This window comes from Schistocerca piceifrons, chromosome 5, assembly GCF_021461385.2.
Source record: "Schistocerca piceifrons isolate TAMUIC-IGC-003096 chromosome 5, iqSchPice1.1, whole genome shotgun sequence".
NCBI classification, from domain to species: domain Eukaryota; kingdom Metazoa; phylum Arthropoda; class Insecta; order Orthoptera; family Acrididae; genus Schistocerca; species Schistocerca piceifrons.
Genome location: NC_060142.1, coordinates 233,780,101 through 233,792,131, shown reverse-complemented (window position 1 = coordinate 233,792,131; position 12,031 = coordinate 233,780,101). Strand labels below are relative to the sequence as shown.

The window sequence follows — 12,031 nt, the reverse complement described above, 5'->3', positions numbered from 1 at the left end:
ACATGATCAAACTTTTGACAGTAAGCGTAGGCCTGGTACTGTGTCAAATGCTTTTCAGAAATCAAGAAATACTGCATCTATCTGATTGCCTTGATCCAAAGTTTCCCGTATGTCAGGATAGAAAAGTGTGAGTTGTGTTTCACGTGATCAATGTTTATAGAATCCATGCTGGTCGGCATGTAGGTGGTCATTCTTTTCAAGATAGCTCATTATGTGTGAGCTCAGCATATCTTCTAAGATTCTACAACAAATCGCTGTCAAGGATATTTTATGATAGTTTTGTGAATTATTTCTACTGCACTTCTTGTAGCCAGATGTGCCTGTGCCCTTTTGCAAGAACTGAGAACAGTTTTTTCGTTCAAGGGATCTATGATAGATTTTAGTTAGAAGAGGGGCTAACTCAGCCACAAATTCAGTACAGAATCTGACAGGGATTCCACCGGTACTTGGAGCTTTTTTAAGTTTTAACACTTTCAGTTGTTTCTCAACACCACTGACACTAATACTTTTTCATACATCTTTTAAGTGGCAGAAGGATCAATTTAGGGATATTCTCCTGGTTTTTCCTTTGTACAGGAACATTTGAAAATGGAGTTAAACACTTCAGCTTTTGCTTTGCTACGCTCAATTTCAGATCCTGTCTCATTCACTAGGGGCTGAACATTAACTACGCTGCCACTAACAACTTTTACAAATAACCACATTTTCTTCGCCTTCCGTGAAAGATCACTTCACAATATTGTGCTACGGTGATTATTGAAGGTTTCACACATTGCTCTCTTGAGAACCAAACGTGTTTCATTCAGCATCTATCTATAGCCCTATGGTTTGTTTTACACCTATTATGCAGTAACCTCTGTTTCTTTGGAAGTTTCTTTGCAGTGACTTTATACCATGGAGGTTCCCTCCCATTATGAACTCTTCTACTGAGTACATATCTATCCAGAGCATGATCAACTATACTTTCCACATTAAGCCAGTGTTCCTCTACATGCTCCTGACCTGTGCTGAAAGTTTCAAGTTCCTCACTGAGATATGACCCTAATGATTTTTTATCTTGTTTACTAAATATGTATACCTTCCTGCCTGTTTTAGTTGTCCTTTGTACTTTGGTAATCATAGCTGCCACAACTACATCGTGGTCACTGATACCAGTGTCAATGGAGACATCCTTAACAAGATCAGTTCCATTTGTTGCCATTAGATCTAATATATTTCCACCATGAGTGGGGTTCTGAACTATCTGTTCTAGGTAGCTCACAGAAAAGGCATTTAGTAATGCTTCCCAGAATGTCTTATCATGCACACCACTAACAAAATTGTAATTTCCCCAATTGATTGTTGGATAATTAAAGTCGCAACCAATTATTACAATACGATTGAGAATCTTACATACAAGTGAACTGAGGATTTCTGTACAGTTGCAACACTATACATGCTTTAAAGTATAAGACTCTGTATTAAGATGAAAAAACACAGCTTTTGTATGTTCAACCAACTCGGTAACACAGAGGGTAGGATGAAAGTAAATGTTTCTTTTAATCTGCCTTAATTCTCATCATCATGGTCCATACATTTTTTAAAAAAAAGTTATTTTCCATACTCTCTGCAACTATGAAATAGACATTAGAATAATTTATCTCTGCGAATTTCAGTAACTTGTGCACACATTTCAGACTCCTCTAACAGCTTTTATACTTTCCAGCATACACCAATGAGCCTTTTCAAGTGGCGAATAGTGATATTTTATCATATGACCCCCCTTGTGACTCTTTACTGTCCGAATGACATTTTAAGACAGTTCCACTTTTTTTTTACAATTTGCTGTCCAAAATGTGCACCAACAGCAACCTGGTTGCATCCCCAAAGCATATTTGGAGTAAATAATATGATGACTTTCATCTCAAATAGAAATATGTGTGTTTAAATTTAGCTGTGTCTTCTTTCATGAGCGCAAAATAGTTTTCCTGGCAGCTGCACGCATTATCTTTGCAAAACACTTGCTACTTTTGGAGGATTCACGAGAGGAAAATAAAGCTACTTAAGTGTTAACCAAGAAAATCTTACACAATAAACGAGGTCTAGCTCTAGCTGGCTGTGTTGTCACCCTAGGTGTGAAATGATTATATACGATATCTCTATCAGATGACCATACTGTAAAATAAATTCTCTTACTTGCACGAGTCATCTCACCCAGTGATTCCTATTGTACTTTTTTACGCCCAAACTCTCATGATCCCACACAGAAGCACAGAGAGTGCTGCTTGTAACATAAACACACTAGTCACACTAGTGCTTCAGCATCAGCTCCATTCATAGACACAAGACTGAGAGCTTTTTTTTTCTTTTGTTACTGTTTTTCTAGTGTGTGTGTGTGTGTGTGTGTGTGTGTGTGTGTGTGTGTGTGTGTGCGCGCGCGCGCATGCTCGTGCACATGCACTCCCCCGCCCGCCCACACCATGGGCTTTTCCTGACAATTTTCAGCATAGGATGTGGAGAGCACCACACAGTTTTATACATGAAAACATTGTACTTCATAATAGTTATGCCCTGAAAACACTTTTTAGTATATTAATCATTGTATATGTAGACAGAGTGCAGGCAATGTGCAGGGGAGTAGCTAAAAGACAGGGTGTAATGGCGGAAGGCTGCCCATAATACATACTATTGACTGAAAGTGTCCCCAACGCTATGGGTTGACCCTTAGGGATTGTTGGTTAAAAACAGTCTTGGTTGCAGTTTTAGTTTTTTATTTTTCAACGACGCATTTCGCCTTATTTAGGCTTCTTCAGGTTATCTACATCAAAAACAGAGAACAAATACATCTATTTAAGAATTGTGATCGTGTTGTGCACACTTGGATAACCTATAAGAATGTATAAACAGATCAACTATTGAAAGAGCAAATACCTTAATTTGGTATTTTTTAGAAGAATCCTTTAGTCAGTGTAGCCAAAGGGCATCGTCAAATATATCAGGCCAAATCGCCTTCGTTAAACTCAGTAAAAACAAGAAATATAAAATAGTAAAATCATTACCTTTTGTTCTCTGTTTTCAGTGTAGATAACCTGAAGATGGCTAAATAAGGCGAAATGCATCATAAAAAACTAAAATTGCAACTGTTTTTAACCAACACTGTTAAGCACTGGTTTGATGTATGCCACGTATGGATTGGAAGAATTCCTTAGGGATTATTATTATTATGGCAATGGTTATATGGTCAAACAATGGAAAATATTACTGATGCTATTGCTGGTTATACATTAAGGTTTACATATGTTGTCTTAAATTTAATTATGTACAGACATTAAAAAGTAAATTACGCACATTATCCCACCCTAAGACCATTGCACAACAAGACGGATGCAATGTGAAAAGAGAGTTCCTGTTCTAGGTTACCTGCAGACAAAATTTGACTGTGGTATGGGTAACAGGTGCAACACAGGGAGAAACTGAAATGTGTTGGCAACTGGAAACAAACTCCAAAGTTGAGGCAGGTGAGACAGCATGATTCTTATGGGCAAAACATAAAGACTAAGAGGTATGGAAAATTAAGCAAAGGTGTCATTCTCCTGCACGATAATGCAACACCCCACATGGTGTGCACTACACAAGCTCTGCCTCAACAATTTTGATGGGAGGTCTGGAAGAATCCACCACTGAGTCCAGAATTTACAACATACAATTTTGTTCTTTTCAGCAAGGTTATAGAAAATTGGGGAGGGGGGGGGGGGGGAGACATTTTCCAGCAATGAGGATGTGGTTCTTGAATGGTTATATGACTAAGGAGTGGATTTCTACTGTCATGGAATTGGACAACTGGTAGAACATTCTGATCACTGTCCACAGACACAGGGTGACTGTCAAAAAGTAGTGTCATGTACATGTGTCTCTTTGAGGTGTACTGCAATGTTCAATAACTGTTACTTGGCCTGCCGTAATAAAGTGTAACATATGTTTTGAAGTCACCTCATGTGTTGCTAGAACTCATACTTTGTACACAGTTTTCCATAAAGTATCCTTTAAGATCATTTTTGAAGAGATTACTGTCTTTCACTTAAAAGGAGCACTCATTATCAATTTGAGTTTCATTACTTTATATAGTGGTTCCCTTTTCTTTACATTGTTTGATCACATGTGTGCTTATTGAGAAACTATGTATAACTATCTTTCACTAACATAATAGCTTCACACTTAAGGGGGCCATGGCCCTTTACATGAAGATAAAGGTAGTTTTGCCTCACACAGTTCGAGGTTGGCTCGATATCAATAGTTGGGCACCCTGAGCGTCAGAGAGATACAGCATTGTTAGTAAGCGGAGTGCAGGCAGTGTGCAGGGGAGATGCTAAAAGAGCTCTAAGGAAGCAGGACAGGTTGCCCATAATACATAGTGTTGACTAAGTGTCCCCAACGCCATGGGTGGACCCTCAGCAATTTACCGATCATGACAAAAAAGTAAATTTTGAAGTGTTTTATTAAGTATCTGTGTTGTACCATGATTATGCATTTCGTATCAACCATGTCAGCTGCCTACAGTTGGAGAGAGGACTGTTGTGTGTTTGTGCTAATTAATGTTATAGCATCTGAAGATATCAAAGAGTGACCTGTGATGAGCATAACCCATGAAATTGTAAGCAAAAGGAGTAACTGTCTCACATTTGTCTAAAATCAAGAATATAAGACTTAATTAGAGCTGAACACCATAATGATTATTGTTACAATAGAATCTTACTGAGTGGGTTAATGCATTATTCAACACATGAAGCACTGATACAAAACAATTCCTACAGCAGAATTAGCCAATCAGCCCCTTATTCTTAAGACACAGTCAGTGTAACTGATTCATTAGACTGTATTTAAAAACAAAGATGATGTGACTTACCATACGAAAGCGCTGGCAGGTCGATAGATACACAAACAAACACATACATACACACAAAATTCAAGCTTTCGCAACCAACGGTTGCTTCGTCAGGAAAGAGAGAAGGAGAGGGAAAGATGAAAGGATGTGGATTTTAAGGGAGAGGGTAAGGAGTCATTCCAATACCGGAAGCAGAAAGACTTACCTTCATTAGACTGCTATTCTTTCTGCTCCCAGGATTGGAATGACTCCTTATCCTCTCCCTTAAAATCCACATCCTTTCATCTTTCCCTCTCCTTCTCTCTTTCCTGACGAAGCAACCGTTGGTTGCGAAAGCTTGAATTTTGTGTGTATGTATGTGTTTGTTTGTGTATCTATCGACCTGCCAGCGCTTTCGTATGGTAAGTCATATCATCTTTGTTTTTAAATATATTTTTCCCTCGTGGAATGTTTCCCTCTATTATATTCGTATCATTGATTCATTAGACTGCTATTCAAGATGAATAGTATTCAATGAATTGGGAGTGTTTAAAAACACACACACACACACACACACACACACACACACACACACACACACACACAGGGAGAACACCAATTGTGATTAAGATTTTACACAGAACTTCATGTAACTCCACTAAGGTAGTATAGTAACACAGCTCAATGTTATTTCTGAAGTGTTAAATCAAGTTTGAGCATTTCCCCATAAACGAACTGAATATAACAAATGCAGGAACGTGTGTCCATAGTATGCTGTCATCACAGCATTTCTCTTCAGCAAATGGACTATCTTGAGTAACAGAAAAATTGGTTTTCTTCTTTCACTGTTATCAATGCAATCTCCAACTCTCTCCCCACACTCACAGAGAGAAAAAAATCTGTATTAAACCCTTATGATTTTAATTTGTTTGTTTCTTTAATAGACTCATTAATTGTTGAAATAGTTATATTATGAAGTTTCCACCACTCAGTTCAAAGCCCCTAGATACGTAATTTTTAGACTAGTTATTGAAAGTATCACACTCAATATTGAAAGAAGAAAAATCACACAGTATGATGATAACTAAAAATGTTGATAAAACCATGGACATAAGCTTTCCATTATAACAAAATGAGAAGGACTTCTGCATTGAAACGTGAATGGGTGGAAAAATGTAATTAAATCAATAAGGTGAATATGTAGGTTTCAGTTGAATGCCATATTATGATTTTATTATGAACAACATACCTCAATTTACAGAACTTCACATATCTTATCACCGATGGTACCTCACTGAACAGCTGGGACTTCTCTCGTACATTTATACCAATGCCACTTATTTTATCAACAAGATAAAATCGTCGAACCAGCAGCCACTGAGAACTATCTGCAGCCTGTAATTTACGTGACTAACTTTGATATTAATTCTTGACTGATAAAGTACAAGAAAAGAAAGGACAGATAAAGTATAGGAAGAAATCAGCAGCAAAATCTTTTTTTAGTTGGTGCAAGAAGAATTATGGTAGTTATATCCTATTAAAACAATACGTAAGCCTTGTTATTTAAATAATCACTTTCTATTTCTTAGTTATATAGTAAAAAGTCATACAAAAAGAAATATACTTCATCAACTTTTTAAAAGAAGGAGTAGAGAATGTACAAGAGACCACTGTCCAATACTTCTGTTACATGATACTCCCATTATACTTTTTTATTTATTCATTTACACGTCTAGATACACAGGATCAAATTGAGGAGCAAATCTCTAAGGTCATGGAATGTGTCACTACATGAAATTACAACATAAAAGTAATAACAGATAAAACACAATGTTCCTGAACCCAAAAAAGTCAATCATAAGTTTAAGTAAACACAGTCAACAATATTTTCTACAAACCATGAACTTATGTCATGAACTGCACTATCTGAAACAGAGCCAATGTTGGACACAACACCCTTTACTACCAAGCTAGTGTCATCAGTGAACAGAAATATTTTAGAATCACCGAGCATATCATTGATACAAATAAGGAACAGGAATGGCCCCAACACTGATCCCTGGGCACCCCCTATTTGACCATACCCCACTCAGACCCCACATCACAGCCATTCTCAACACTGAGAATAATGACTTCTTGCTGTCTGTTTTTAAAGCAAGGGGTGAACCAATTGTGAGCTACTCCCCGTATTCCAAATGGTCCAACTTCTGGAGCAATATTTTGTGATCAACACAATTAAACGCCTTAACTAAATCAAAAAATATGCCTAGCAATCAAAACCTTTTATTTAATCCATGCAGTACCTCACCGGGAAATGAGAATATAGCATTTTCAGTTGTCAAAAGACTTCTAAAGCCAAACTGTACATTTGATACCAAATTATGTGATATAAAAGTATCAATTATCCTTACATATACAGCCTTTTCAATAACTTTAGCAAACATTGATGGCATAGAAATAGGTCTAAAATTGTCTACATTATCCCTTTCTCCCTTTTTATAAATCAGCTGTATTACTGAGTCCTTTAATCGTTCAGGAAACTAACCATTCTTAAAAGAAAAACTACAAATATGGCTAAGTATAGGGCTAACATGTGCAGCACAGTGCTTTAATATTCTGCTAGGCACTCCATTATATCCACGAGAGTCCTTAGTCTTCAGTGATTTAATTATTGACTCAATCCTCCCCTTGTCAATATCACTGAGGACTATGGGAGACTGAGGACTATTTTAGACATCAATCTCAGAAAGGCATTTTCCAAGAGAGTTATATGATTCCCCATATAAACTAAGTTTTATTTAATTCACCAGCAATGCTCAGAAAATGACTGTTAAATACTGTACATATATCTGACTTATCAGTAACAGAAATATTTTTACTACAAACTGATTTTATATCGTCAACCTTGTGCTGCTGACCAGACACTTCCTTCACAACTGACCATATGGTCTTAATTTTATCCTGGGAAGTAGCTATTCTATTTGTGTACCACATACTCTTTGCCTTCCTAATAACATTTTAAGCACCTGTTTGAAACACTGTTTGTAATGAGCTACTGTCACTTTGACTGTGACTACTTCAAACTTTTTGATATAATTCCCGCTTTGTTCTACATGATATCCTTATCCCACTAGTCAGCCACCCAGGCTGCATTTTGCTGCTAGTACCCCATTTAGAATGTTCTAATGGAAAGCAACTCTAAAAGAGTTTGGGAAATGTGATAAGGAAAGCATTATATTTATCATCTATGTTATTGGCACTATACACATCCTGCCACTCTTGTTCCTTAACAAGGTATAAAAAAAAGTCTATTGCCACTGGATTAGCTTTCCTACATATGTGACAGTTATTTGAGTGAAAAAGCCTTTGAGTGTTAAAATTTGTGCATCATGGTCTGAAAGTCCATTCACTCTTTTACTAACAGAATGCCCATCTAGTAATGAAGAATGAATAAAAATATTGTCTACGGCTGTGCTACTGTTCCCCTGCACCCTGGATGGAAAAAACACAATCTGCATCAGATCATATGAGTTTAGAAGATCTACCAACATCCTTTTGTGCATGCAGTACAAGAAGGAAAACAGCAACAGTTTCCAAAATGCATATAGTGAGGTTTCTTTGTTACCTATTTTTCAGTCAACATCTGAAGATGATTTGTTGCAAATGCTATAGATATTGGGTTCATAGGATCTTCAGCAACCCCATCAGTGCTTTGAGTCCTATGCAACATGCCACCAGTGCACCAACTGCTGGACATGTGACGTGACCCCGATGTCAATAGCGCAACATCATTGAGCAGCAATATCGCCAAGCCTCACTCATGTAAGTGACATTATTGTACACAATGCTAAGTGAATTGTGCATTGCTTTTCATACCCTGTACGATTTGGATGATGTTCTATAGACTTGTACGGTTTGCACGGCTTACAAACTCTGGCTTTGGACTTTGTTTGGCATGAGCATGCCTTTGGTAGGTAGGTTGGTTGGTTGGTTGGTTGATATGGGAGAGGGGGTGGGGAAGGAAGTTGGCCATGCCCTTTCAAAGGAACCATCCCATTATTTGCCTGAAGCAATTTAGGGGAATCACAGAAAACCTAAATCAGGATGGCCTGATGCGGGTTTGAACCATTGTAATCCTGAATGAATGCCCAGTGTGTGTCACCTCGCTCAGTGCCCTTAGGTACTATTTCTCTCAGACAAAAAGGATTCAGTGCAATCTGGACAATCTGTTTCCCCACTTGAGGGAGCTGCATATTTATCTGTATTTAATGAAATAAATCAGTTTGAAGCCACACCTTAAAAGTGTCATTGAGAAACCACTAAGGATCCTGCAAATCTACTGTTCTTTCAACAACAAGAGAAATGCCACTACCATCAACAAGAAAATAAGGAACAACAGAAGCAACAATTGGCATTTTATTGCAACAACACCAACAATAAAATTAGAGAACTTGTGGAGACAATGCATAGCAGCAAACCAAGAACTGCCCTCAACTTTACCTCCATTGAATGAAACAGCAGAGGCATGAGAAATCTATTTGCAGCACCTTCAGCAACACTTCCATGCTCTTCATGTAACATCTGCTGAGATTCAGAGGTCACATTCCCTCTCTTGGTCGTCCCCAGCTATCCTATTCCTGTTGCATAAGATAAACTTTCTGGACAAACAAAGCTCAATTGGCTTCTTATATATGTGCAGTATGTTCTCTGCACATTATGAGGGCAAAACTCACTTCATCATGACTATCTCTGAATTTAATTGGGAGCAGAAACCAACAGCGCAATTAAATCAAACCCTGATCACTGATCTACAAGGTCTCATTCACTGTTGTAATTTTCTTTGTTCTTATCAAAAAATCATGAGAAGCCTTCCTGTGTATAGGTTATGCCTCACGCAATGGACATTCTCAATCTTTTCAACGGATTGCATACAAAAGGAGTTCGGTTCAAATAGACATTAAACATAGTGACTGGACCCATCACTGGTCATGTATGTGGAAGGCAGAATGTTGGTCATTCTGATCTATGCACCTCAACTTGACACTGGTACCATATTTTCCCATATGAATTTAGTTGGAGTAGGGCATACTACTGCATGCACACCCAACAAAACACTGTATACTGCACAGGTAAATAACACTCAGGCTGAAAATCTGGCACTGGCTATAATTTATGTGACTAATGAATCTCTCATATTTTTGTATGGCACAAAATCCTCATAAAGCCCATTTTTTGGTCAACAAATCCCCGTAATTCAACTGTTCTCTTCTCTCTCTCTCTCTCTCTCTCTCTCTCTCTTCCCTTCTCTCTTTTCCGTATCATCTGCTACAGCTAATATCTCTACAAGGAATTTCATATGTGATGTAGATGTTATTGTAAAAATGAATATATTATGTACAGATGTGCTAGGATGGACAAGAGAGTGGGCATCCAATAAAGATCTAATGAGAAAATGACTTTTTAGAGATAAACATTAAAAGCATATTTCTGATAGGAGAGACTCAGGATGCACCCCAGAAACGGCATGCCAGCCACTGACCGTTGTGGCAGCTGTCATGGGTCAGGTGAGGTGGACTGAGGTCCAAAAAGATGTGAAGATGAGTAAGGAGAACCTCATCCCTTCTATGTAGCTGGAAGCAAGTATGCTATGGCCAAATTGTGGGCTTTACTACGTGAGCTTATTGTCAGTCACATCCAGCCACTTGTCTTCCTATTGAAACGTGACATTGTACCTCAATAATGAGATCATAGAATTCGGAGGGATGGCACACTGAAAGAACTGAGGGTCATGACATGCCTCCTTGGCTACTAGATTTGCTCTTCCATTCCCTGCAATACCATGTGCCCTGGTATTCAGAAGAAAGGCATCTCCTTTCCCAATCATTGTAGCTGGAGGAGGGCAACCTGAATGCTCTGTATGATTTTGTCTGCTGGTTACTTATGTTGGTCGGTTGGTTTAAAAGATGGAGGGAAGGGACCAAACTGCGAGGTCATCAGTCCCTTGTTCCCAGTAAAATAATTACACAAGGGAAAGAAGAGAAGAAAGGAGACATACAGCACAATAACAGGAGAAAGGAAGAACCAGAAGAACGACAGAAGGACAACCAACACTACTATGGACAAAACAGGAACAGAAACACACAGAGAGAAGCAAGAAACAGGTACAAGGGGTAAAAACAAGAGAGCAGATGATGGTGGCTGGCCGACCATGAGAATAAAAAGGAAAAGCCAGCGACTCTGCGACACATTAAAACATCCACCCTAAAAGCATTAGAGTGGACAATACAAAGGGACAAATGACATGCGCTAAAACTTATATAGAATGATAAAACCCACTATCAAGAATAAAATGTAAAACTAAATTAGCCGATGTGGCATTGTCAGCTAAAATTAATAGCAAAGAGTACGGTAATTGAAGAGCCCATCGCAGGGCAGCCAAAGAAAAGCAGCTCACCAAGATATGGCCCACTGTCAGCTAGGTGCCGCACCGACACTGAGGTGGGTCATCAGGGCGCAGAGGTAGCCATGTGTCACCCAAGTGTGGACAATGCGGAACTGGCAGAGAACCACAGAATTCCTGTGAGAGGCCCACATGGAGGACTGCCACACATTCGTAGTCTCCTTAATGGCACACAGTTTGTTGTGCATGCTGAGGTTATGCCATTTCATCTCCCAAAGCCGCAAAACCTTACGGCATAGTACTGAACGCAGGTCAGTTGCAGAGAAGTCCATCTCCATAAGCAGTTTCTGCGTAGCCTGTTGGGCCAGCCTGTCGGCAAGTTCGTTGTCTGGGATTCCAATGTGACCTGGGGTCCGGACGTACACCACTGAATGCTCCAGGGCACAGATGGACTCCTGGATGGTCACTACCAAAGGATGATGAGGGTAGCACTGGTCGATAGCTTGTAGGCTGCTCAAGGAGTCAGTATGCAGAAGAAACAACTCCCCAGGGCACAAACGAATGTGCTCAAGAGCACGAGATACAGTCACCAGTTCAGCAGTGAAAACACTGCAGGCATCATGCAAGGAATGCTGTTCAATATGTCCTCCAAGGACATACGTGAAACTGACGTGACCAACAGCCATCAAGCTGTCAGTGTAAACCACTTTGTGGCCTCAGTACATTTCAAGAAACAAGAAGAACTGGAAGTGGAGAGCCACGGGGTTAACTGAGTCCTTAGGGCCATGTGA

General features: G+C 39.0%; 1 protein-coding gene across 1 annotated transcript in view; it reads right to left on the bottom strand.

The window, feature by feature from the left end:
• Positions 1-12,031, bottom strand: part of LOC124798347 (meckelin) — a 197,893-nt gene that overhangs the window by 121,634 nt on the left and 64,228 nt on the right. The window contains exon 6 of the mRNA XM_047261705.1: positions 6,090-6,235. Coding sequence (XP_047117661.1) covers positions 6,090-6,235 — 146 coding nt within the window. The remainder of the gene's footprint in view (positions 1-6,089; positions 6,236-12,031) is intronic.